At 31.3% G+C, this 25,514-nt stretch overlaps 2 protein-coding genes across 2 annotated transcripts; both read right to left on the bottom strand.

The window, feature by feature from the left end:
• Window positions 1-1,374: 1,374 nt before the first annotated feature.
• LOC25479607 (pentatricopeptide repeat-containing protein At1g62670, mitochondrial) lies at window positions 1,375-9,350 on the bottom strand. The gene is made up of 2 exons (XM_013587969.3): window positions 9,312-9,350; window positions 1,375-3,311 (listed from the first exon to the last, which is right to left on the bottom strand). The coding sequence occupies exon 2, from the start codon at window positions 3,240-3,242 to the stop codon at window positions 1,542-1,544; it is 1,701 nt and encodes a 566-aa protein (XP_013443423.2). The 5' UTR covers window positions 3,243-3,311; window positions 9,312-9,350; the 3' UTR covers window positions 1,375-1,541.
• Window positions 9,351-18,106: 8,756 nt separating this feature from the next.
• On the bottom strand, window positions 18,107-19,983 carry LOC25479609 (pentatricopeptide repeat-containing protein At3g60050). Its single transcript, XM_039826760.1, has 2 exons — window positions 19,877-19,983; window positions 18,107-18,734 (listed from the first exon to the last, which is right to left on the bottom strand). Exon 2 carries the CDS (start codon window positions 18,720-18,722, stop codon window positions 18,258-18,260), a length of 465 nt encoding a protein of 154 aa, XP_039682694.1. The 5' UTR covers window positions 18,723-18,734; window positions 19,877-19,983; the 3' UTR covers window positions 18,107-18,257.
• Window positions 19,984-25,514: the final 5,531 nt, after the last annotated feature.

Raw genomic sequence — 25,514 nt, 5'->3', positions numbered from 1 at the left:
GGAACAAAAGGTGGTTGATCACATTTTATCGATACGAAGGAGCTATTCTGCCATAGACTAGATCATTCACTGGTTAACAATTCACAAAATATTAAAGTAACTATGAACTAATGTAACTGAAAAACCAAATGTATTGTGTACTAATATAACAAAATTTTAGAGAAATAATTTGTGCAAAGGGCTGCACAGTGCACACAATTAACACAGTGTAGAAGCAAAGAAAATTATTAACGGTAACACTTTAGAAACTACTAGAATCATGTGAACACAACAAATGTATTGTGTACTAATATGGTTCTTTAATCATGTAGAAGCTGAGAGAACTAGAGAAGTATTAATCGTATCATTTCCGAATAGAGAATCAATGAATGAATTGAGTAACAAAGTATATTTTATGTTTCATCTTATCTCCTGCAAATAATCCCAGACATCCACATAAAACTAAACCAGCAGAATGACATCAAAGTCTCTGCAAATTCCCTAGAATTAATACTATAGTGCAGAATCAGTATCAAATGAAAATTTTCAAACAAGCCAGGTATAATTTATTCTTCCATTTCAATGACGCCTGTTGAAATACAAGGCATTAAATGTGTTATGCGTATATGGCATGTTTGCCTCTTTACTTAGATACAAGCATTTCAAAATTTGACACGTTGTTAAGAAATTTGTTTTTATTTCCAACTTTTTAATATAGTTTCTGACCCAAATTCTCACACACTCGCAATTCTAGCTCTACCTAATTTCAAATTCTCAAAAGCTTTAACTAATCCTTTTCAACACTCTCAACTGAACTAAAATCTAACATTACAATATTAATATTACGCTTCACTGCGTATGAAAACTTGAAAACTATATTTTCTATTCTTTGGATGGCAATAATGCTCCCACCAAGTGGGATCTGGAAATCTTCAATTAAAGCAATGCATGTGGCAGCAACAACAAAGCAGTTAACACAATAACTAAATAGATCATCAAGCTCTTCTTGGATAATTGTTCAAATGAGTTTCATTCAATTTAAACTGTTAAAATTGCAGGTGTTTGGATAGTACCAGGAAAATGTGGTACATACTTGTTCAGTGAATTTCCATCAGTTTAAATAAATCATATACCAAAAAACAAGACTTGTATAGACTTATTGCTTCATTTCAACACTCAATAAATTATATACAACACCGTATAACTAGAACATTAACATTCAAAGCTCCTACCTTCTCATATTAGTTTGTGATTTGACTCACTTAAAATGAGCAATGAATGAAAAAAGATCATTAAAGTAGATAAATCTCATTGACAGTACCTTGCAAAGATAACAAATAACGTCAAGAAAAAAAAATCAGCCACAAAAACCATTATAATATGGAAATGAACATATCAACAAAACATGAGTTTTATTAACATTAAAGTGATAGCAAGACCTTTGAGTAGTCCACATTTTACTTAAAAAATAAAAACTGAATAAATCATAACAATTGCATAGTTGTCATCAAAATTCAAAATAACCAATTATATAATGAGAAATATGTTACCTAGAGTAACTCTTACAATAGACCTCTACCCAACATTTCACGAAGAAGTTTCTCCGCTTTTTCATTCTCATCTTTATAAAAGAGAGAGTGGATAATAGTTTCATAAGTTACAGCATCAGGAATGACATCATTACCCTTCATTTTTGACAACAAGGCCTCTGCTTTATCAAACAAGCCATCTTTACAAAGTCCATTGATCAAAATATTATATGATCGGATATTTAGACTATAACCCTTAGTTAATAGATCCTGAAAAACATCTTGTGCATTCTTAAGTCGTCCTCCTTTGCATAACCCATCAATAAGTATATTGTATGTGTACATATCTGGTTGAATGCCTTGGTCTTTAATTTTCTTGACTAATGTCATAGCTTTGTCAAGATGATTGTTTTTGCATAAAGCATCTATTAAAGAACTGTAAGTAAATATGTTAGGTGGTTGACCATTAACATGCATCTCATCCACAAGCTCCCAAGCACAAGAGAATCTCCCAGATTTGCACAAACCATCAATGAGAGAACTGTAAGTTACCGTATTAGGAGCAATTCCTCTACAACGCATTTCATAAAAGAGACTCAAGGCTTCGTCGATCATTTTAATCTTACAGAATCCATTAATCATGATGCTATAGCTATAAGCACTAGGAGCCACTCCTATTCGAGAAATAATGCTTAGCAAATGTTTGGCCTTGTTAACTTCATTAACTAGGCAATGTCCATCCATTATTGAATTGTAGGTAACAACATCCGGTATTACACCTTCTTTCATCATTACGACTAAGAAACTCTTAGCTCCTTTCACATCTCCTTCCTTACAAAGAGCATCAACCAATATATTAAAAGTATACACATCTGGGTTGATGTTTTTCAATACCATTTGATGGACCAAACCAAATGCTTCTTTCAATTGACCAACAATGCAAAACCCATAAATTAGAGCACTAAAAGTGACAACAGTAGGAGAAATTTTCTTTGTAATCATTTCAGAGTATAACTCATATGCATCACTTACAAGTTTATCTTTGCACAAACTATCAATGACTGTGTTATACATTACCACATTGGTGTTGACCAATTTCGCTTCAATTCGTCTTAACACTTGTAAGGCTTCTTTTGTTTTTCCCATTTTACACAAGCCATTGATCAAAGTACCATAAGTAACTTGATCTAAGTGAAATCCAAGTGCAAGCACATGATCATGAAAGTGAATAGCTTCATTGACTTTACCATTAAGACACAAACCTTTCATAAGAGTGTTGAAGGTAATGGTATTGGGGTGATAACCCATCTTGAAAATTTTCGCCAAAATAGAAAAGGCATATCTCATTTGACCAAGGTGACAGTAACAATTGATCAAGATACTCAAGGAAACAATATTTGGCTTAATTCCGTTGAATTCCAATTGGTAAGAAAGAGAAATAACAGTGGGGTAATGCTTCAGCTTAACAAGGGAACCTAATATTTTGGAAAATTCTACAATGGATGGGGTAGGATTCAGACCAAGCATTCGATGGAATGAGGAAACAAAATCATCAACATGATTGGAATTTGAATTAGAATTAAATCTAGAGTGAGAGTAATAAAGTGTTCTTAATAAGGAAAAAGGAAAAATGGGATTAGGAGAAGAAGGAAACCTGAAACATGAAAACAAGGAAGACATTTGAGCGACGGATGGAGAGGAGTGTGAATGAGATCTGAGCTGAAACCGAAACATGAAAAGAAGGAAACCTGAGCATGAAAACAAGGTAGAATTTTCTTTTAAGATTTAAAATCTATTTTTAACCTGTTATAAATATTAACAGCGGATGTCCAAATAGCAAATGTGTTAGTGGGCTATACTATTAGATACACTGTGAATAAGAATACTGCTCCTATTCTCTCTTCTTCTCCTTCTCTCTATTATTATCATGTCTATTTATTTATTTTCATAACACGTTATCAGCACGCTCTACTCAACTCAGAGTAAGGTATATTAGTATAATCAATTTCGTTTTTTTTTTCAATTTAGTTTGTGTATATACGTGATTGCATAAAATCATTAAAAATTAGGTTCTTTGTTTTCTTTTGGTATTCGCTTATGGTAATCTATGTTCCTATTCTTATGAATTCATATACGGTTCTTTAAAATAATAATAATAAGTCATATATTATGATAATCGTTTGTCATTTTGAATGGGTAGTAGTTTTAATTAGTTATGAATGTACGTGAATCTTTTTAATCTATAATAATATATAAAATAATTGTAATTTTGTATCGATGATTTTAGGTCACTGTTACAATTCCATCAATTGGAATCAGGACCTAATAGATACACATCATTGTTATTTTGCAAATTATATAGTGTTTATTTATTTTAATTTAACATACATGCATCCTTGAAGGACCGCATAAATGTAAATAAAGAAACTCTAATGAATTCTTGAAGAATTACATCCTAAATTTTCTTAATGAATTCCTGAAGAATTCAACGGTAGTACTAATGCAAAATTTTCTTAATGAATTCCTGAAGAATTCAACAGTAGTGTTAATGCATCCCTGAAGGATTGCACATGATACAAAATTTTCTTCGTGAATTTCTGAAGAATTCAACACTATACTAATGCATCCTTGAAGGATAGCTAATACAAATTAATTTTTTAATGAATTCATGAAGAATTCAATACTATTGCATCCATGAAGGATCACTTAAAAATCTTTTTATTTTTATTTTGTATTATTTTATGAATTCTTGATGAATTCAACGTTGATCAATCCCTGAAGGATCCTAAATCCTTTTTCCATGAATTCTTGAAGAACTTGAAAACTTGTGATGAATCCCTAATTGATTACACAATAAATGATTGATTGTGAACAGAAATTGGATTTTTATCTATGAATTCCAGAAGAATTCAATAGCAATGCATCTACGTTGAATAGTTCATGAATAACTTCAAAACTCAGTTTTCTATAAATTCTTGAAGAATTTGGTGATGATACATACTAAAGTATCATATGGTTATATAGTACTTCAAGAACTTAAAAACCAAATTTTATTCTATGAGTCCTTGAGGAATCATCATTGAAGGATTCCACGTAATTGGTTTGATTGTGAATAATATTAGCCTTGAATTCTTGAAGAATTCAATACAATATTAAGACCAAATAAGCTCCGGTTGCGAGTGATTAGCATGTTAACGAAAAGTCGTAAAAAAAAATTGTTTTTGGATTCAGTACATAAATTTGGCAATCGGTTGTTTTGGACTTGAATATAAATATGATAATTGGTTTATTCTCAAAACAAATCTCTCATTAAAATGATCAGCACTTGGTTCATAAGGTTTGAATCAAATATATACATATTTCTAAAAGCTGTGCGATATTATTTTACTTTTAAACTGCAGTATTGGATTCTGCTTCATCATTGAATTTACTGTTATTTAATGAGATTAATTTTTGAATATTATGATTATGTTTTTAGAGAAACATTATGATTCATTATTGCCTTCAATTACCATGAGTTTAATTTGATTAAATGACATGATTGGCCGAAGATGAATACAAAAGAAAATACATTTTGCTAAGGAAAATCTGTTATTTTAGAATAACCATGATTAACTTAATGCTATATTTCGATTGTATCTTAAGTCTTTTTAATTGTTAAAAGAATTTTGAAAGGATTTGTTAGACAATTTTGTTTTATTTTGAAAACTTAAAGTTATTTTTCGCTAAAATTATGGATTCAATTTGGCGTATATCTAAAAAGTGGTTGTTTCCTTAATCTTGGTAGCTAATTTTTTTGCATAACAAATCTGATTTTTTTTTATATTGATGTATAAATTTGATTGTAAGTTTCTGAAGAACTGCACATAAACATCTATAAATATATGAGTTCTTGAAGAACTATACATTTAGATCATGATAAAAGTTTAAAAGATCTATTTGATATTTGGATTGATACGGAAAAAAAAAAAAAGGAAAAGAGAAAAAGAAAAGACAATATGTTAATTTATACGCCACTAAAATATGCTCCTGGAGTAGCACATTTAAGAAAACATCTTCAAAAAAAAAAATTGAAATATTGGTTAAATTTATAAGTGGTTTTTTTTTTTTTGACAAGAAATTTATAAGTGGTTATTGATTAAAATAGTGAAATGTCACATCATAAATTGAACGTCATTCGCAGAAGTGAATGGTTCATGCTAGCTATTTGTTTTATATATCCAACATTGTGGTTATGGAAGTTGATTTAGTAGATAGTACTATTGATATGATACATGTCAAAGTCATAAAGTTCCACTAGTATGAACTTAGATGAGTTGAAAATTAGTATCAAAGAATTTTTGTTTGAGGTAATATTTTAAGCTTCTATGCTTTGTTTTCTTTCATAAACTTGCAAGATTGTTCTCTTATTCTATGAACAAAAATATATTTGATTAAGATTTTCTTCTTCCTTATTCCACGAGATTTTTATCTCGTAAATATTAGATGAGAGATATCCATATTTTCTTATGTGAAACTTTGAAAATATATCTTATTGACAGTTTGTGTTGCCTTATTACTCACCTGAGAAATGTGTATGATTTATAAAGTCTTGTTTATTGGAGAAATTTTGTGGTAATCTATATTTCTATGTATGGTAATGCAAAAGATAAATTTAGAATATTTGTTATATTGTTTCACTTGGATATATTTTTTTTGGTCATTAGTGTATCAAATAGATAAGAAAGAACATATGAAACACGTAATATTGTAAACCAGAAGTTTACAAATCATGTTTAGAATGCTCATTTTAAGTGTATTAAAGATTGCTCAAATAATGATTTATCTTGATCATTTATGATATAGTTCCTCAAGAACTACATGATTAATGAAGGCTTCTGAAGAGCATGATTTTTTCATTTGTTATTCGGTGAAATATACTCTGAAGAAAATAAGTGTTGTGGAAAAGTTATTTTCCTCTGATTTGTACTACACTTATATTAGTACAACGGAATCACATATTATTGTAAACCAGAAGTTTACAAATTATATTAAGTTTGTAGTTGGCAATACCGGTTGGGTTATCCCGGATTCGTTATGATGCGAAAAATAAATAACTTGTATTGAAGAGCCAGAAGATTCTTCAATAAAATACTTTTTGTGTCTTAACTTTTTTTTTTTCAAAGTAGAAAATTTGAGAATTTTGGTCTCTCAATATACGTAAATGCGTATAAGTTGATATTTGTGAATCAATACATCGAAAGTGTAGATGAACTAAATGATATGTATGGTTATTATTAACCCACAAACCAGAAGTTTGTGCGATTATCTTGTCAACAAATTTGACAAAGAGTTTATTTTCTGAACTTTTCAAAAAAACATTTGATAAGTATCATTTATCAATTGTAATTGATATTAAACAACTTGTAGCATATGCTCATAAAATGGACTTGAAGATCAATTCTTTAGACGTCTAAAGTTAATTGTACGATTTATACTTATGAGACCATACCTTCAAAACTCTACTTTGAAAATAACCAATATGTTGAAATATTGATTCGCATCAAGCCAACAAGTTACCATATGTAAGTCCTCCCCTTATTTTATAATTTATATTTTGGTTAAGAACTTAATATTTCTCACCTAAGTAAATTTTTGGATGTGTTGTGTCTATCACAATTACTCCAATATAATGCACTTAGATTGAATATGATAGAATATTGGGAAAATTTATTTGATATGAATCTTCATCTATTATAAATTGTATTGAGCCAACTTATTTACAGCCTAGTAGGCTGATTAGTTTTTCAAATATTAGGGGGAGAGAATAAGCAGCTGAAAAATGTGAACCTGAAGTTCAAATGAATTATTTGAAAGAAAATATTATTGTCTCATCTTGATCCTCAAAATATAACTCGTTTGCAAAGTTAAACAAATAAAATAAGCAGCTGCTAATGCTCCAATCGAAATAGATGTCCCTGTCGATTATTGCAAATGAGTCTCAACTGCGCATGAAGCGTGGTAGACCAATCAGTTCCACATATAAAATCCTCAAACAATAAAAGGATCTAAAAATAAAGATAACCCAAATAAGGATGTGTAAACTCTAAAAGAGTCATCTGACATATTTGATTTTAAGTTCCAGAAGAACCGACCAGGTACCTGAGATGTATGAAAAATAAAGAGATCTCGATAAATTATGTCATGAATGGAATGAGGTGGAACAAAATTTAAAGTCAACATTGACGATGTTTTTGCTTATAACATAGCGCTACATGTGATGAGTGTCAACGAGGATCATGGATTAAAACATGAAATCAAACTCGCTTTGTAAAGTCGAACTTTTTGGACTTGTGGTCCGCACACTTGAAGATGTGAAGTTAATTAGATATATAAGATTTTTCGCGCGAAAGAGAATTACATTGATAAAATACATATGTAAAGAGTTTGATATGTTCACCGGAAGTGAGCTGATATATGTCTAACATTTATGTTTAAGAGACATATTTACCTGAAGTTAATTCAAGAACCTTTTATTGCTTGATTAAGTTTAGTATTACATGAAAGGCTCAATTTATATGAAAGATGTGTTGCAATATAGTTGTATGACTCACGTGATAGTGATGAGTATATGAAACTCTCCGATAAAATTAATTTTCGTGAGATATTGAAGAAATGACATCATATGTCCATTCTAAATCTTTGAAAATGAATTTGTTATAATCATTTTAATGATGATGGAATAAATATTATTGAACTCCTGAAGATATTCTAACATCTATTGATTATAGAAATATTTGAAATTAAATATGTTGCATGCACAAAGTTTGTTTGGATTTGCAGATTTATTATTTAATTGAGATTTTGTGCATCAAGAAACTTATATAACAAATGTATTTGATATGGACACATCTAGTTGACTGTGTACTATAATGATTGTGATGTCACTTGATATTAGTATAGATCATGTCCTCAAGAAAATGATAAACAACTTGAATTGGTCCTGAAGTACCATATCTTAGTTCAAACGAGGACATCAATGTATTTTGTTAATGATATTTATTGTGGTATTTTGCTCTGCCAATGTTAGTAAATACAGATATCAAAACAAAGTCAAACATATATTTTGTATCTTAAAGAAGAAACATAATCAAGGAAGTGAAGAACGCTCTTTTATTAAGGATGGTGATTTTACAAGTACAAGAAACTTGTTGATTTCTTAAAGGGGGTCTGCAACAACTCAATATGAAGAAACTTCTCAAGCACTACTAATTTGAAGAAGACTATGAAGATAAACCAGATATTTCAACAAAGTCGCTGCAAGTAAACTTTTGAGTAACTAGAACAAATATTATTTGACTTTCTTCGTCTCATATATGATTGTCTTTATGATGGGGAGACATAAATGTGTTCTGCACTCTTTTTCCCTTAACCATGGTTTTGTCCCATTGGGTTTTTCTGGTAAGGTTTTTAACGAGGCAGATTATCATACACAAAAGGGATATTGTACTCTTTTTCCTTCACTAGAATTTTTCTCCTATTAGGTTTTTCTCTAGTAAGGTTTTAATGAGGCATATCCTCAATGGACATCCAAGGGGGAGTGTTATAAATATTAATAGTGGATGTCCAAATAGCAAATGTGTTAGTGGGCCATACTATTAGGTTATTGGGCTTAATTCATAGGCTACTCTATTTCCCTATAAATAGAGTTCATTTGTAACATTGAGATACACACATCAGTGAATAAGAATACTGCTCCTATTCTCTCTTCTTCTCCTTCTCTCTATTATTATCATGTCTATTTACTTATTTTCATAACATAACCAAAGATTTAAGATTTTTTTTTTTTTTTTGCTAAAATACACTTTTCACCTCATAAGTTTTAAAAAGTTGCGATTTTGGTCCCCTATAAAAAAAATTACAAAAGTGTCCTCCCAGATTTAGGGAAATATGCCTTTTTGACCTCCTAACATAAGGGAAATATGATCTTTTGACTCCTTATCTTCTCAAAAAGTTGCGGTTATGGTCCATTTTTTGGGACATGTGGCGTCTTCTCTGCAATTTTAGGACGAAAAAGGCCAAAATTGTAATTTTTTTAATAAGGAGCCAAAATTGCAACATTTTAAAACTTTGGGGACGAAAAGTGTAGTTTAGCGTTATTTTTTCTTTAAAAAAAACAGGTTAGAGTTTTTTACATATGCCTATGTTTTTTTGGGTATTTTTTTACTTCTCATAGGGTAATAATATTATAAACACTAAAAAAAAAAAAAAGAGTAATAATATTATTATATTATTTCATTGATGACATTTTTTTAAGAAGCCAAAATAAATTAGATTAACGTTCCCAAGCACAAGGTGTGCTAGAGAAAAACCACGCGGTCACAAAGTCAAGTTACAACAGAATACTCATATAGAATTAACCTAAGGAGAAACGGAAGGGGTTTGGTGCAGAGTCAGGATGATGATGAGGGAGGGGTAAGAAAGTGTGTAGCTCTCTCTCTCTCTCTCTGAACTCTAAAGCAAACACAATTCAACCCCCTTTCTTGTGTTTTTCTCACCTTCATAGCTTAGGCATATGTATCCACCAAACTTACATTCTTCATCTAGGTTCATTAAAGCAGTAGACAAGTCGTGTAATCACATTTGTTCATAAAAAGTTCATTTTCCGATTATTTCCGAAAATCGATTTCGTCTCAAATTCAAGTTTCTTATCATTTAAGAAATTCAAAGTGAGCCAAGAAAATCATGTTCTAGCAAGAATATGAATCAAAAAATCAAAATAAAGCATCATTTTTAACTCAATCGCGAAAACATAGTTTATTTCACGTAATCACCTAAAACGATATTTTAGCTCAAAAACCCCTTTTCTCCGATTCAATTCCACCCAAAAAATTTCTCAAACCATCAACACATTCATATTCCCAAATCCATAAATACATACTCAATTATTCACTCTAAAGACTTGATTAAACCCAATTTAATTTTGAGAAAGTTTCACGGTTCAGAGAAAAAGTTGTGCTGAAATTTTATAAAACTTTACTATGACCTACGTTTAGTAATTTGACCATAACTCAAGTTCTAAAACTCATTTTGGAGTCAAACCAACGTCATTAGAAATGTAACATCCATACCTACAACTTCCATGTTTACATCAAAGGCCAAATCCGCACCGATCAATACCAGTTTTTATTTCAAATTCGGGGGTAGAGATGAAAAAGTCAAAAAAAGCAACTTAACTTATTCAAACTTCACATTCATTCAAAATCATCACAATCAACAACAACTCAACTTATCAACACCCAATCTATGAATTGACATTATGAACAACACCAAACAACATTTATAACATATAATCATGAGTTCATTCAAAGTTCAACAACAACAATGTCATATTTCACCAATTTAAACAAAAACAATAAAGTACCCATATCTATACAACTTGAGCATGTAAATTCAATATCAACAACTTAATTATCATAAATTCATATACATAAACATAACATCAAAATAAGAGAACGAATTTCACCACTTAAATTCACAATAATTACTCCTCACAATTAAGCACTTATGAATCTAAGTAGAAAAAATATTATAACTTAAAGATTATGAATGAACACTATCCCCCTTACCTCTATTGAGCACAAACCTAGCCTTAGCTTCACTTTTGCTCCTATAATCTCTACCCCTTAACAACTAAGTGCAAAATAATCACTTATTCAAATAAGCACTTATGCATATAATTAAGGAAAAGATTATAACTAAGTGATTATGATTGAAATCTAACCCGTTACCTCAATAAGCAATATTTCTAGCAAAAGCTTCAATTTAGCTCCTAGAATCTCCTAGAATCTTTGTTGTTTTCTTGTATGCTTTTCAATGGTGCAAGTAATGATGAGCCTTTGATCTCTATTTATAGAGTTTTTGGGCTCATATAGCCGTTGTAAGGTGACCAATGGTGTTATGCCACGTGTCCTGGGCCCCACAAGCTTTTACTTGAAAATCTAGGTGAACATTTTGAACATCAGAATGTTGTTGTGTTCCCAGGATGAATATCAGAATGTTGTTGTGTTCTTCATCAGAATGTTGATATTCATGATGTTCTTCATCTGGGTTTATCAAGGATGAATGTCTGATGAGTTTCTGGGTTTATCACATACGTGACATGAGATTTGTTCAGGTTTTATCCTTAAAAAGTTACTTCTCCATATGCATCAAGGAGATTTGCTTGATTCGCTTCAAGGAGAGAGAGGATAGTGGATCTGCATCTTCAGGCCCATGCTTCAAGGAGATTTGTTTGATTCAAATCAGAGGACACGTTATCTCTAATGCAATATCTCCTTTTGCTAGCTTTTTCATCTTTCCACCAACTACACTGTTCATGACTGGAAGCATGTGCAGAAGTGAACATTCTGATCTCAGAATGTTCCATTTGTTCTTACTTTAGGTTGATTTGTAAGACTTAACTTTTAATGTAATCAACTCTAATAATAAAACACAACTGAAGTGCAGTGAATGCATCATCTAAGATGATATTCTCATTGGAATATTCCTAGTACTTTAATGTTCATAGTCTTGATTGAACATTAAAGATCCTTTGACATAATTCTTTGACCATGCCTTTATTTGTTGATAGATCCATGCAGATGTACTTTTCTGGACCTTTTATTCATGTCAAGTGTACTTGCATGTTCTTCACGTTCTTGATGAATCTGGGTTGCTTATGAACAACATTTTGAACTCTTCATCAGAACGTTCTGATCAACTCTCTGATCAACATTCTGAACTAACTTTCTGATCTTCAGAATTAGTTCATGAATTCAATGTCCTTTGATTTCATGCATCTTGGTATGATTTAATCCTTGTTCATGTCTTAGTAAAAACACTCAAGAACACGAGTTAAATACCAAGGAATTAATCAAAGTCCATTTAATCCTTAATCATTAAAGTTTATTATCTTTAAAATTAATTAGGGATTTTGCCTCAACAGTTGTCACGACCCAAAATTCACAATCATGATCGGCGCACGAACTAGAATATCCTAATCAGGCAAGTCTATTGACGACACTTGACACACTATAATTTAAACAATTTTCAAATTGATTTTCACTTAAAATGATATCCACTGAAATTTCGACAGAGTATCCTCTGTATTTTGAATATTTTCCAAGATATGAATCATGTCTATAAACTTGTATTATCAGCCAGATCTCAAAGTAACATAACTAGATGTTTGTACAACTCAAAACAAAACGTTTCTAAACTATCAATAGCTGCAAAGGAGTGACATTGATGGATCTTTAACCATGCTAGAAGCTTTCTACGCAATTGACTTTGCAACATAACCGTAGGTTTCAAACACCATTCTTAAAATACATGTCTAAAACCATATTTTGCAACATAACGAAATTTATGTGAAAATAGGTATCATCAAAACTCAATTGAAAATTTACTACTTATAATCATAAGTAAATCCAAATTCAAATCCAAATCCAATCCAAATGGAGTACATATTAATATCAAAATCTTCGAAAACACAATTTCAAAACCATGCTTTAGAATATATCAAAACTAGTATCACGAACGTATCAAAAATAGAAACTATCACAACATGCATTTTCCGCAACGTATAATCCATATCTTGGTATTACATGTATAGACCCTATAAACCATTATTAATAATCTCTTTTTGCAGCAAAAAAATTACATATAATTTCACCACTGGTCATTACTTTTATTTGAGTTACTCAAAGTCAGCCTTCTGTCCCTCCAATCCCAATTGTTCTTTATCCAATATACCCCTTTAAATAACCAAAACAAAGCAAAGTCTGCTTGCTAATCTCCAAAAACAGCAAGAATTTCCCTGTTTCCTTCCAAGCCATATCACTCCTTTACAACTACAGCTGCCAAACTATCCCGTTCAATTCAATCACTATATTGTGCTTCTTCAATTCCAATGAAGCTATCACTTTTCGGTGTTCTAACCAGGGCTAACTGCTCAAAGCCATAACAGTGTTGGTGGTGCAGTAAAAAGTGCTACTGCATAACGACACTACCAGCGCTATTCTTAACTATCAACACAGATTCATTACTTTTCTAGACACAAATTCTGGAAACACAGACAGGTCCACTCCACAGACAGCATAACCACACTACCAAGCACGGTATCAAAATCACGTATGTCTAGTATTTCATGCTAGGCTTGGTATTAGCTATCAGAAAAGTTTTGCACCTCAATTAAGAAAGCTATCAAATGCTTCCAAATTAAGGAATAACTTATTTCTATAAAATATCCAATTAGGTTCATAACTGTTTTCAACTTATTTCCATAAGCTCTGCATAATAACTTATCAAAACAACTTTTAACCTCAATGAAAACAATTTGACTTAAGTTTATTTTTGTTATAGAAATAGTTTATACATAAGCACTTATATGATAAGTGCTTATATTAAGTTGTTTATCCAAACAAATATAAAAGAAGATTTTCAGAAGAGTGACAGTCACATGAGTAAAGTGGGGAAGGAAAGGAAGTAAGACCTATAGACGAGAATGTAAAACTGGCAGGGGGTGAAAGAAATATTGTCTCACAACACTATGTAATTGCAACTGAGGCTGAGAAATATGGACCAACAATGCGAGATGGATCAACCTTCCTGTTCTTCTTAAATTGTTGTTAAAATATAAGAAGATTCAATTCAAACTCAAAGAAAGGAAGGGTTACTAATTGTATGCATATTTGTTAATCCATGATCTGCAAAATTCAGCATATATGACACAAGAAATCCATGTAGACTAATAAAAATATGAAGTGTCAACTCATCTACAAAGATCCAAACATGATACTGATATTACCTCTAAAGTTGTTGGTAATCCTTCTAGCTCTACCTTATTTCAAAATTGTCAAAGCCGTAAGTAATTCAAAGGTCCATCACCCTCAACACATCTTTTTAACCCATACTTAACTTTTTCAATTCGAAGGTCCATCCACCTCATAAAAACTCAACCAAGTTTTACTGTTCAAGATATAAGGAGTACATTCATGGAACTTATTACGATGTAATCAAGCCAATTGCAAGACTTTCATCATAAAATAAATATGATCTGTTGAGAGAGAAGCAAAATTTCAGCTGAAAAAGCATATAGTGAAAGATCAATCAGGTAATTCATCATCAATTAATTAGAAATTTCATCCGGTTTCTAGACAACCAGATTGTCCTGTTATTGAAAACCACAAAACCTGTCAAACCTTCCTACTTTCTCATTTGGAACAAGGCAGTGATAGCAGAACCAGAATGTTGATATTAGCCCTAACGGAAGGTATCCACTGGATGCTGGATAGATCTTTAAGTACGCCAATGATAACGATAGAAACTACAAGAATCATGTGAACACAACCGACTCCAGCACACTACGAGTATTGACACCAGCACAACGCAACCTCCTCTTAGCTATTGCAAAATTATGTAGACAAGATATTAAATTCAAAATGAACACAACGCAACCTCTACTGCATAATTATGCAGACAAGATATTAAATTCAAAATGAAATTGGAATCCAACCTCCCACAACAGACTCAATAATTGAAACCCAACACAGGGCAGTAATGCAAACTGACTTAGTACAACCTACATACCCACCACAGTAGTGTGTCCAACCTACAACCTCCAACCTCCACATAATACCTAATCAACCTTCATTTTCTGAATAACTGGCTTAGCCTGACAGAGCCAACATGCCTCTACAACGAAAAAAAACTAAAAAGCAAGCCTGAGCCGAACTGAAGGCCAAAAACGGCGAGAAAACAAACTACACGGATATACAGCAGCAAAATCAACACGAAAACAGCTGCACGGTACAACCTCCCAGCAACATAGCCACAGCTACGAACACAACACACACTAGAAACAAACAAACGTGCGAAAACATTTGATGACTGAGGTCTGAGACTCCGCACACTTCTAAAAAACTTAATTTTTTACTTTTTTGCATTAAAAATTTACAACTTCAATATGCAGGCTAAGCAAAACTGCCACCAGTCACCACCCATTTATCCCATTTCCAGGCTAAGTTTTAGGATCATGCCGTATTGGAATGCGGTCAACTAAGTGTGTGTTTGGATTGGCGGTGGGAGGAATTGATTTTGATCGAATTGAGTTTGATAGAATAGATTTTTGTTAAAAGTGAGTTTGATGTAAATTGATTTATGTTTGGATACACTTGTACAAAAGTGATTCTTATGAATTATAGTTGTTTAGATACATTATCCTTAACTATGATAGTAACGAAAAGAAAAACATAATTACTCTAACACTAAGCAATGGTACTCCTAGACTAGCAAGATTCATGAACACCAAACTACGTATACTATCAACACTAAGAGTAGCACTGGAGAACAGCAAACTGCATCCTTCCATCCAATACCACTAGCAGCAACTCACATTATAAAAAACAGGTTACCACTTTATGAAGTGGTAAATATCTAGAGTGACAAACAATTAACCAAAATTGGAAGAAACCAAGAATTCCTTTTACTCTTAGGCGACACACTCCCACATGCTCCATTATGCATCACAATAATGACTTCTTCTACCGTCATAATCATAACACGAAAAAAAAATCAGCTCAAAAGAATCATGCCAGCAGACTAGCGGCCATTATCCCACCCTTCTTTAGTATAACATCCCTCATGAGGATACAAGCTAACAATTTTCCATGCTCTGGTTGTAGCAATAAGAGCTCCCAAACCAGAAATTCACATCACATGACCAAATCAGCACATCCCACTTGAAGCTAAGGACTTATACATTGAAACAATAACAAGCCAAAACCTTGTCATGAACACAACCCTACTTGAAAGTTTATGTATTGTAACCTTCCATTTGACACCAATACATTCACTGCATGATAGTAGGTCAATAGTATCACACTTAACCTTTGCTTACCACTCCATAACAGAAATCTATCCCCTGACTTCCTGCATAATCTTAGCCATCATCAAGGTTTTAATTATGTGAATGTCCCCTATTTTCTTCATGTCCAGCCATCCAAAACCAGTATGAGTGGATGTTGTTCCCTTCATACTGCTACACCTTTCATCAACAAGCTAAGATTTCCACACACCTTAATATACTCCAAAATTCCAATACAGCAAAAAATCACAAATACTCCAAGAAAGATAAGGTATCAATCAACCAATTATAGCACAACCAACAAACCATGCTAGCTTATATTCTCCTTCTAAACGTCCTTTGAAAAAAAGTTAATCCATATGTCGCTTACCTCCCATGTTAACTATCAGAATTGACCTATAATTATTATTTTTTATAAAGGAGAACTGACCTCTAATTAAATTAAAGTCCCAAGAACTTAGATGGATTCAAAGCCAGGGTGAGAGAGAGGGAACATTAGAAACCTATAACCTCAACAACCATCCATTTCCAAGTTCTGACTTTGGCTTCTTTAATTACTTAGCCCAACTGAATAAGTTTTGCTACAAATTGCATCTAGTTTCTACACAGCCATATCGTCCATATTACATTCCAAGAACATATCAAAAGTACCATACTCTTCTAGTTTCCACTTTTTTTATATAGTCTCAGCCAAATTCAAGCTGTTATCGCAGCACATACACATTGTTCAACTCAATCTCACCCTCACAATTTTAACTCTTTCTCATTTCAAAACTCTCAAAGCCTTAAGTATACATCTGCATCTGAGCAAACTCCCACTCGACCACATCTTGCTCTTCTCAGCCTTCCACAACCTTTTTTGATTCCACCAGATATTTCCATTCAAGACACTATAATAAAATCTAATGACTGGTACATACCAAATATACCGTAAAAATAAAAAATATGGGAAGATAAACTAATTTACTCAATAAATAAGAAGTTCGTGCTAGTTTTAAATCTGCCAACAAAAACGGAAATTGTGTCAGTGTGATTAAGTTCCCAGGTACCCTTAAATCTCCATAAAAAAAAACTCACAGATAGTTTGTATGTGTTGTTGGACTGCAAATATAACAACTTCAATTGACATGTAACTCCACTTTTTTTTTTTTTTTTCCTAATATCACACGAATGAAACACCCAACTACATCAAAAAAAGTAGATGATTAACACAGGTGACAGGAATCCATGTCCATAACTGACAATAAGTATAGTGAGGATGAGTCAAATGTTAACCCAAAAATGATCTGTCTAAATGATCAAATTCCTTATATATGTTTTCTTCATTCTTCTGTAAAAGTATATTCAAGATTATAAATAGAACACACGTACCTGAAATGATTTCCAGCCTTTCAGAAAGCTCCAATTCTTTGGCCAACAATGACTTCAAAGAATATATCAACAATTGTAGCTCTATAGAAGACTCAGATGGTACAAACACAAAAGGTTGAATCCTTACATTTTCCCTTCATGTGAAAACAATCGAAGAAAATGCAATAAAAAACACAAATGCTCTTCCGTCTAAATGGGTCGACTACATGAACCATTTGAAACTCAGGAGTTAAATTTAGTTTTTTATTAGAAACACAGAGAATGACCAATGAAGGAAAAAATTGATACAACTATATGAAGAAAACTGCACATTGGAAATAAAATATAATTACGTCAAAAATCAAAACAAACGACCATTCGTAACATTTTAATAACAAAAAGAACATAACAATACAAGATTTTTAGTTAAAACTACAACATTCTCATCACAAAATGAACATAACTAAATCATAATTGTTAACAAAAAGAAATCATCTTATCTCTACTTTCTCTTACAACAGACCTCTAGTAATCATTTCACGTAGAAGTTTCTCTGCCTTATCATTCTCATCATTTTTAAAAAGAGCGTAAATAATAGTTTCATAAGTTACAACATCAGGAGTGCAACCATTGTCTTCCATTTTTTCCAGTAGGGTCATAGCTTCATCAAACAGTCCCTCCAAACAAAGACCATTAATCATAGTATTATATGTCCAAACTTTTACCTTATAGCCTTTAATCAAAAGATCCTGAAAAATCACTTGTGCATTCTCAAGTCTTCCTTCTTTGCATAGTCCATCGATAAGTATATTGTATGTGTTTATTTGGTTGAATGCCTTGGTCTTTAATTTTCTTGACCAATGCAATTGCCTTGTCAACTTGATGATTTTTGCATAAAGCATGCAATAAGGAATTGTATGTGATAATATTGGCAGGTTGACCTCTATCATGCATCTGATCAAGAAGCTCCCATGCATGAGATATTCTCCCTGATTTGCACAAAGCATCAATAAGAGAACTGTAAGTTACCGTATTAGGTTCACAATGCATTTCTTTAAAGAAATTCAAGGCTTCATCAACCATTTTAATCTTACATAAACCATTAATAATGATAGTGTAGCTGTGAACATCAGGTGTCATTCTCCTTTTTCCTATGACGTTGAATACATTCTTTGCCTTATTCACTTCATTAACTAGGCAATACCCATCCATTAATGTATTATATGTAACAACAGTGGGTTCCACACCTTCTTTCATCATCACAGCTATCACATTTTTAGCTTCTTTGATCTTTCCTTCCTTGCAAAGAGCATCAATCAATATGGTAAAAGTATAAATATTTGGGTTGATGTTTTTCAATAGCATTTCATGGAACAAACCAAATGCTTCTTTCAATTGACCAACAATGCAAAATCCATAGATTAGAGAGCTCAAAGTAACAACATTAGGAGAAATTTTCTTTAGAATCATTTGAGAATATAACTCATAAGCCTCAGTCACCAATTTCTCTTTACACAAGCTATCGATGATTATATTATACATTACCACATTGGTGTTGACCAACTTCCCTTCAATTTGTCTCAACATTTTCAAGGCCGCTCTTGTTTCTCCGATTTTACACAAGCCACTGATCAAGGCCCCATAGCTAACTTGGTCCAAGTGAAATCCAAGTCCAATAACATCGTCGTGAAAGTGTAGAGCTTCCTTGAGTTTACCCTTAAGACACATACCATTGATAAGTGTACTGAAGGTTATGGTTGTGGGGTGATAACCTAATTTGAGAATCTTAGCAAATATAGAAAAGGCAAAAGTAATCTCACCTAAGTGGCCGTAACAATTGATTAAGATGTTTAAAGTAACAATAGTTGGAGTAATTCTATTGAGTTCCAATTGATGAAAAAGGGAAATAGCAGTGGTGTAATGGTTGTTGTTAGACTTAACAATGGAACCTAAAATCTTATTAAATTCAACAATGGATGGAGTGGGATTCATACGAAGCATTCGATGGAATGAGGAAACAACATCATCAACATCAAAATCATTGGATTTATGAATAAATGGATGAAGAGATTGAGAGAAAGATGAGAATGATTGAAATGGAATGAGAAAACTGTGAGGGTAAGAAACGAACCTGTTCTTCAACATTGAAGTAAACAACATTGCTAGAAGAAAGCTTCAATATGAAATCACGTTTTGTAATTTGTTTCTCCTCATCTGCGTTGATGGATTTTCTATTTGGTAAAGTGTTTTTTGGGAGGAGTACTAGCTCCTTCGCGGATTATAAAATCCTTTAGATTTTTTTTTTTTTTTCCAAGAAATGATATATGAACATTCATTGATAACTTTTGCAACAACTTTCTCACTCATACTTACATTATTTTTTACTTTATTTCTCTATTGCTATGGTTTCCGTGCCAATACCAATTTTTTTTTGTAAAATATGGTTGTCAATAAGTTATCACCAAATTGATTTTTCAAATAACACTCATCTTCATATTTTCAACTCCACTTCCTCTTTTTCAAAATATATCATTATTATTAAGAAAATATTCATAGATTCATTAAATATTTAAATATGTTTTTTATTCTTATATAATTGAGAATTTTTAAGTTTAGTTGTTATAAATAAAATTTATATGTCATTTTGGTCCTTGCTAAAACTAAATTTGGGTATATATCCTTAAACTCTTAAAATTTTTAACGATTTTTCCGAGACACATTTAAAACAATATAAAAGCTGCATTTACTAAAATTTAAAATTTTTTAACTTGAGATGAATTAAATATAAATTTTTTCAAACAGCAAATGTTTAAGATAAAAGTAACAAAAACTTGGACGTAAAGTTAAACAAATTGTTCCAAAACTTGTTCAAAAACTTAAATGTTTAAGTATAATTAAACAAATTCGAAATTAGAAGGGACTAAAATAGAGTGCAAATTTTTTGTATAAGGACTAAAAAACCTATTAAAATAAGTAAGGACTAAACTTAAAAGGTTCCAATTTTATAGGGACCAAAAACATATTTAACCCTTAAATAAATAATGCATATGGTCGATAATATAGAACACATACATTATTGATTAAATTGAATCTAAAAAATACATTTTTGTTTATATTAATGACCAAAAGATGTATTGTATTTTTGCAATGTGTATTACTCATATCACGTATCGTAGTTTAGTAATGTTTGTTGTTAGTCTTAACAAGCGAACCTAAAATCTTGGTAAATTCTACAATGGATGGGGTAGGATTCATAGGAAGCATTCGATAGAATAAGGAAACAACATCGTTAACATCAAAATGATTTGATTTATGAATAACTGGATGAAGAGATTGAGAGAAAAAGCCCTAATCGAAGATGAGAGTGATTGAAATGGAATGAGAAAGTTGTGAGAGTAAGAAATGATCATGTTCTTAAACGTTCCTCAAAAATGAACTAACTGATTAGAAGGATTCAAACTGAGTTTAAGATCTCCAGTTTCGTAGTCGTCGCCGATGCTATCCTTGTCCGTCCGTCGACTGGCGCATCACAAAAAAGTAACAGAATGAAATCACGATGATTGTTTGTAGTGTACACTAACACCGGTGCCTGATTCAGGAAATGGATTTCATACAAAGGGGACATATGTTTATATTGAGATTTGCATTAAATTGGAGTATCCAAGTTGTCAAAGAAGTTACTTATACAACTTTCTCCCTCATATTCACGTTATACTTTTATTCTTTTTCTCTCTCCATTGTTTTTGACCAATAAAAAAAGAGAAAAAATTGTCACATAAGTTGTCTAAAATGAGTTGTTCAAATATCACTGCTCTTTCTTGTAATTTGTTTCATAGATTGCCTAATAGAATTTGTATTTGGTAAAGTGATTATTTGGAGGCTACTTCTAGTAACTAGCTAACACAACCCTTGTACTAAACCATTTTCAGAACTTTTTGTTGTTCATTTTTATAATATGTTGAATTTTTTTCTTCGTATTTAATATTTGAGTTTGATATATGTTTTTTTGGATGAGTTTTTTTTTTTTTGTTTTGAAGGAGTTGTTTGATTAATATGTTGTTGAATTTTATTTTATTTTATTTAGTTTAAAAAATATAATAAATAAATGACAAGAGCCAAACCATTTTTACCGAAAAATACTTGAAAATATCAAATCAAATTATCAATGAATCAAATATAATCCATACAAACAAAATTTAATTAAAAATTCAACCGATCATTAAACACTATTTAAAAATTAGTTTGTTTTTTAAATAGATTTATATAAAAAATTTAATAATTTATTATTAAAAATTGAATATCATTTAATCTCAACTTGTTTTTTTTAAAAGAAACATCAAACATTTTGTCAAAAAAACAGTAACATCAAACTTTTTTTTTAATAAAAAAAAGGTAACATCAAACATGTTAATGAGATATCCTCAACGTATACTTTTTTTTGTTAAGTAGTGTAGTGATTAAAATTAACATTTTACAAAGTGAATAAATGGGGTGTTCGAAGTTCGAACCTCGGCTCCTATACTTATGAGAAGACCTTTTAAAGTTAATTAAATGGAAAGAGATCTCTTGTGTTATCATACAAATGCTTTGTTTATTTTTCATTTGGAATTACATCGCTTTTTCCTTAAAAATTATCACATTTGTAGAAAAATAGTTTATTTCAAAAAGATTGTCACTTCCAATTTTTATTGTAGTTTTAATTTTATTTTTCAAATTTTACCCTATGAAATTATTATTTTCTACTTTATTATTTTAAGGATTATTTTCTACTTTATATATCTATGGTAATAGTAAAAATACCTAAATAGTTTAATAATAATCTTATCTCTTTTTTTTTTCTTATTATCTTTTTTCTTAAACATATTTTTATAATATTTATAATATGGTGAAATGAGGTTAGTGAAATGAGGTTAGCAATAAATGAAATCCTTTGAGCAAAAGTCAGTTGCTAATGCATTATTATAATATGTAGGGGTCGGAGTTCGAACATCAGACACTCCACTTTTCTATTATATATATGAGAAAACAAATGCCTATCAAAAATGCACAACTGTCCCTGCTTCTACATTTTTAACTGCACTGTAAGTTCACTTTATTGAAGGATAACATGGTAATAAAATTTGAAATGGAAGAACCCTGAGTTTTTTTACCACACTGTGACATTTCTAACCTTTTCATTACACTATTGATTCACTTTTATTTAAGGTTACATATGTAACATAAGGTATCATTGTTTAACCCTGATTGATTTTTCCTAACTATGACATTTCTACCCCTTTAGCAATAACCAAGTGCAAAATAAGAAGGAGGTTGAATTTGTAAATAGTAAGGGATTGCATGGTTTCGCGGTATTGAACAGACAAAGCCTCCCATTGTCCAACGGATAAATTGAATACAATCTATTACCCGCTCAAATCAACGCTATCAATCTAAGGGGTGGTATTATGTAACACCCCGTTTTCCCAACATAAAAATTTCATAACATTTATCAGAGTATTCAACACATAAACGGAATGCTACACTTCTTAAAATCATAAATGAGATAAATAACAATTTATCTTTCAACATAATTATCCAAAACTTCGCAGCGGATTTAATTTAACATCATAAATAGTCTTGGCACGAAGGCCTCATCAAAACATCTCATAAATATCCAACTAACAACTTAATCATATAAATTAATAATCAAATACGTAAGGAATAGAAAATAGCCACAAAAGTTCACATCCCGTTACGTATCAGAACACCTAGAGACACAGTGAGGGATAGCCACTCACGACAACAATCAACAGCTACTTATCCTCGATCACCTGCAAGTTACTCATACGAAGAGCAACATTTCCAAACAGAAGAGGTGAGATTTCACAAATCAATAATATTAAGCATATATTTCAACAATTATATTTAACAACATAAATATCATCAATTAATAATAATATAAACATCAACGTGATCATCATCTTATAATAACATAAGCAACAATATATTCACCATCTTATAATAACATAAGCAACAACATATTCATCATCTTATAATAACATAAGCAACAACATAATCATTAATATCCCATGGTTTGTCATCATCAACAACTTCAACGATTCGACAACGACAACATCAACCTGACAACACAGCTACGTGAGAGTACACCACATCTTATAATACGACAACGTAAGAGTACACCACCTCTTAAAGAATAACAACGTAAGAGTACAACACCTCTTATAGAACAACAACGTAAGAGTACACCACCTCTCACAAAACACCTGAGCATAAACACTCACCAATAACAGCTTCAACTACGACTTCAACATTTTAGACAACATTAACAACTTAAGATTCCAATACTTTGGAAAGACAACTTACAACTTAGACCAACACCTGCAACTTGATTGACAGGCATTAACATATCTAAATTAGGCAATTAACATCTATTTTCATCAATTTTTTAATTCTTCTTATGTTATAACAAATCGATTGACAGGCTGTTTAAAATGTAATTTATATTTCCATATCTAAATTATTTAGAACCAAAATCGCTACAGATATGTGTTTTTTGTGTTAATCATGTACAATTTTTGTTTCCAATACTTCAATTTGTTTGTTTGTTTTGGTTATGTTTATTGTGAATTTAGGGATATCTATCTAAGAGCTATTATGAATTGTGAATTTAGGGTTTCATTTGTTTTATTTTCATTGTTAGTTTTGATTATTTGGTTTGATTATTTTTCCAAATTTTTGATGTTTTGTATCACTTCATGCTCGTGATTTGTGTTCTTTCACTTCAAGGTTCTATTTTTATTAAGATTCAATACCAAAAATAAGTTTTTTTTTTGTTGATTTTTAGTTTTGATGTGTTTAAAATCATGAAAAAGGATTTTTTAGTTGATTCTGTTTGTATTTTTTCCAAAATCTTAGATGTTTTGTATCACTTCATGCTCTTGATTTCTGTTCTTTCACTTCAAGGTTCTATTTTTATTAATATCTAATACCAAAAGCATGTTTTTTTTATTTTATTTTTAGTTGTGATGTGTTTAAATTTCAGAAAAAGGTTGTGTTTTTATGTTGGTTTTTAGTTGTCATGTCTTTAAAATCATGAAAAAGGATGTTTTTTTTTGTTGAGTTTGAGTTGTCATTTTTTTGTGCACTTCAAGTATGTTTTTTTGAAGATGTTGCTAGATTTTTGAGCAGAAATCGTGTCCTTTTTATGAGCAAGTGGATTATGTCCTACTAAAGCCTTCTGTTACTGAATCGATGTTTACATCGTGGCTTCAATGCAACGCTAAATATCCTGAAGCACGGTCTCTTACTTACTCAAAATTTGTGTCCAAGTTTGTTTATGTTAAATCTACAAGAACCTGGAAACCAAGGAAAAAAGGATACACAATTGGAAGGTTAATGTGGGTGCCGCCGAGAACAGGTGAAGTCTTCTATTTGAGGATGATGTTAGCAGTTGTCAAGGCACCAACTTCCTATGAAGATATTAAAACTGTCAATAACATTTACTACGATACTTTTAGGGAAGCATGTTATGCAATGGGCTTCTTGGGGGATGATAAAGAATATATAGAAGCAATAAAGGAAATGAGTGTTTGGGCAACCGGTGTTTTCATAAGAATACTATTTGTAACTCTGCTACTTACCGCAACTATGGACAGGCCGATTCATGTTTGGAATAACACGTGGAAGTGGTTAAGCGATGGTGTTCTATACGAACAAAGACGAGTGGCTAATAACAGAGGTATAATTCTACTTATATCTTTTTTTATTAT

The sequence above is a fragment of the Medicago truncatula genome, chromosome 6, assembly GCF_003473485.1.
Source record: "Medicago truncatula cultivar Jemalong A17 chromosome 6, MtrunA17r5.0-ANR, whole genome shotgun sequence".
In the NCBI taxonomy this organism is placed as follows: Eukaryota; Viridiplantae; Streptophyta; class Magnoliopsida; order Fabales; family Fabaceae; genus Medicago; species Medicago truncatula.
The sequence above is the reverse complement of the archived record's forward strand: the minus strand, read 5'-3'. Positions and strand labels throughout refer to the sequence as shown.

Coding starts and splice junctions, on each gene's coding strand:
- LOC25479607 (XM_013587969.3), bottom strand. CDS start 3,242: ATGTTTCGGTTTCAGCTCAGATCTCATTCACACTCCTCTCCATCCGTC.
- LOC25479609 (XM_039826760.1), bottom strand. CDS start 18,722: ATGCATGGGAGCTTCTTGATCAGATGCATGATAGAGGTCAACCTGCCA.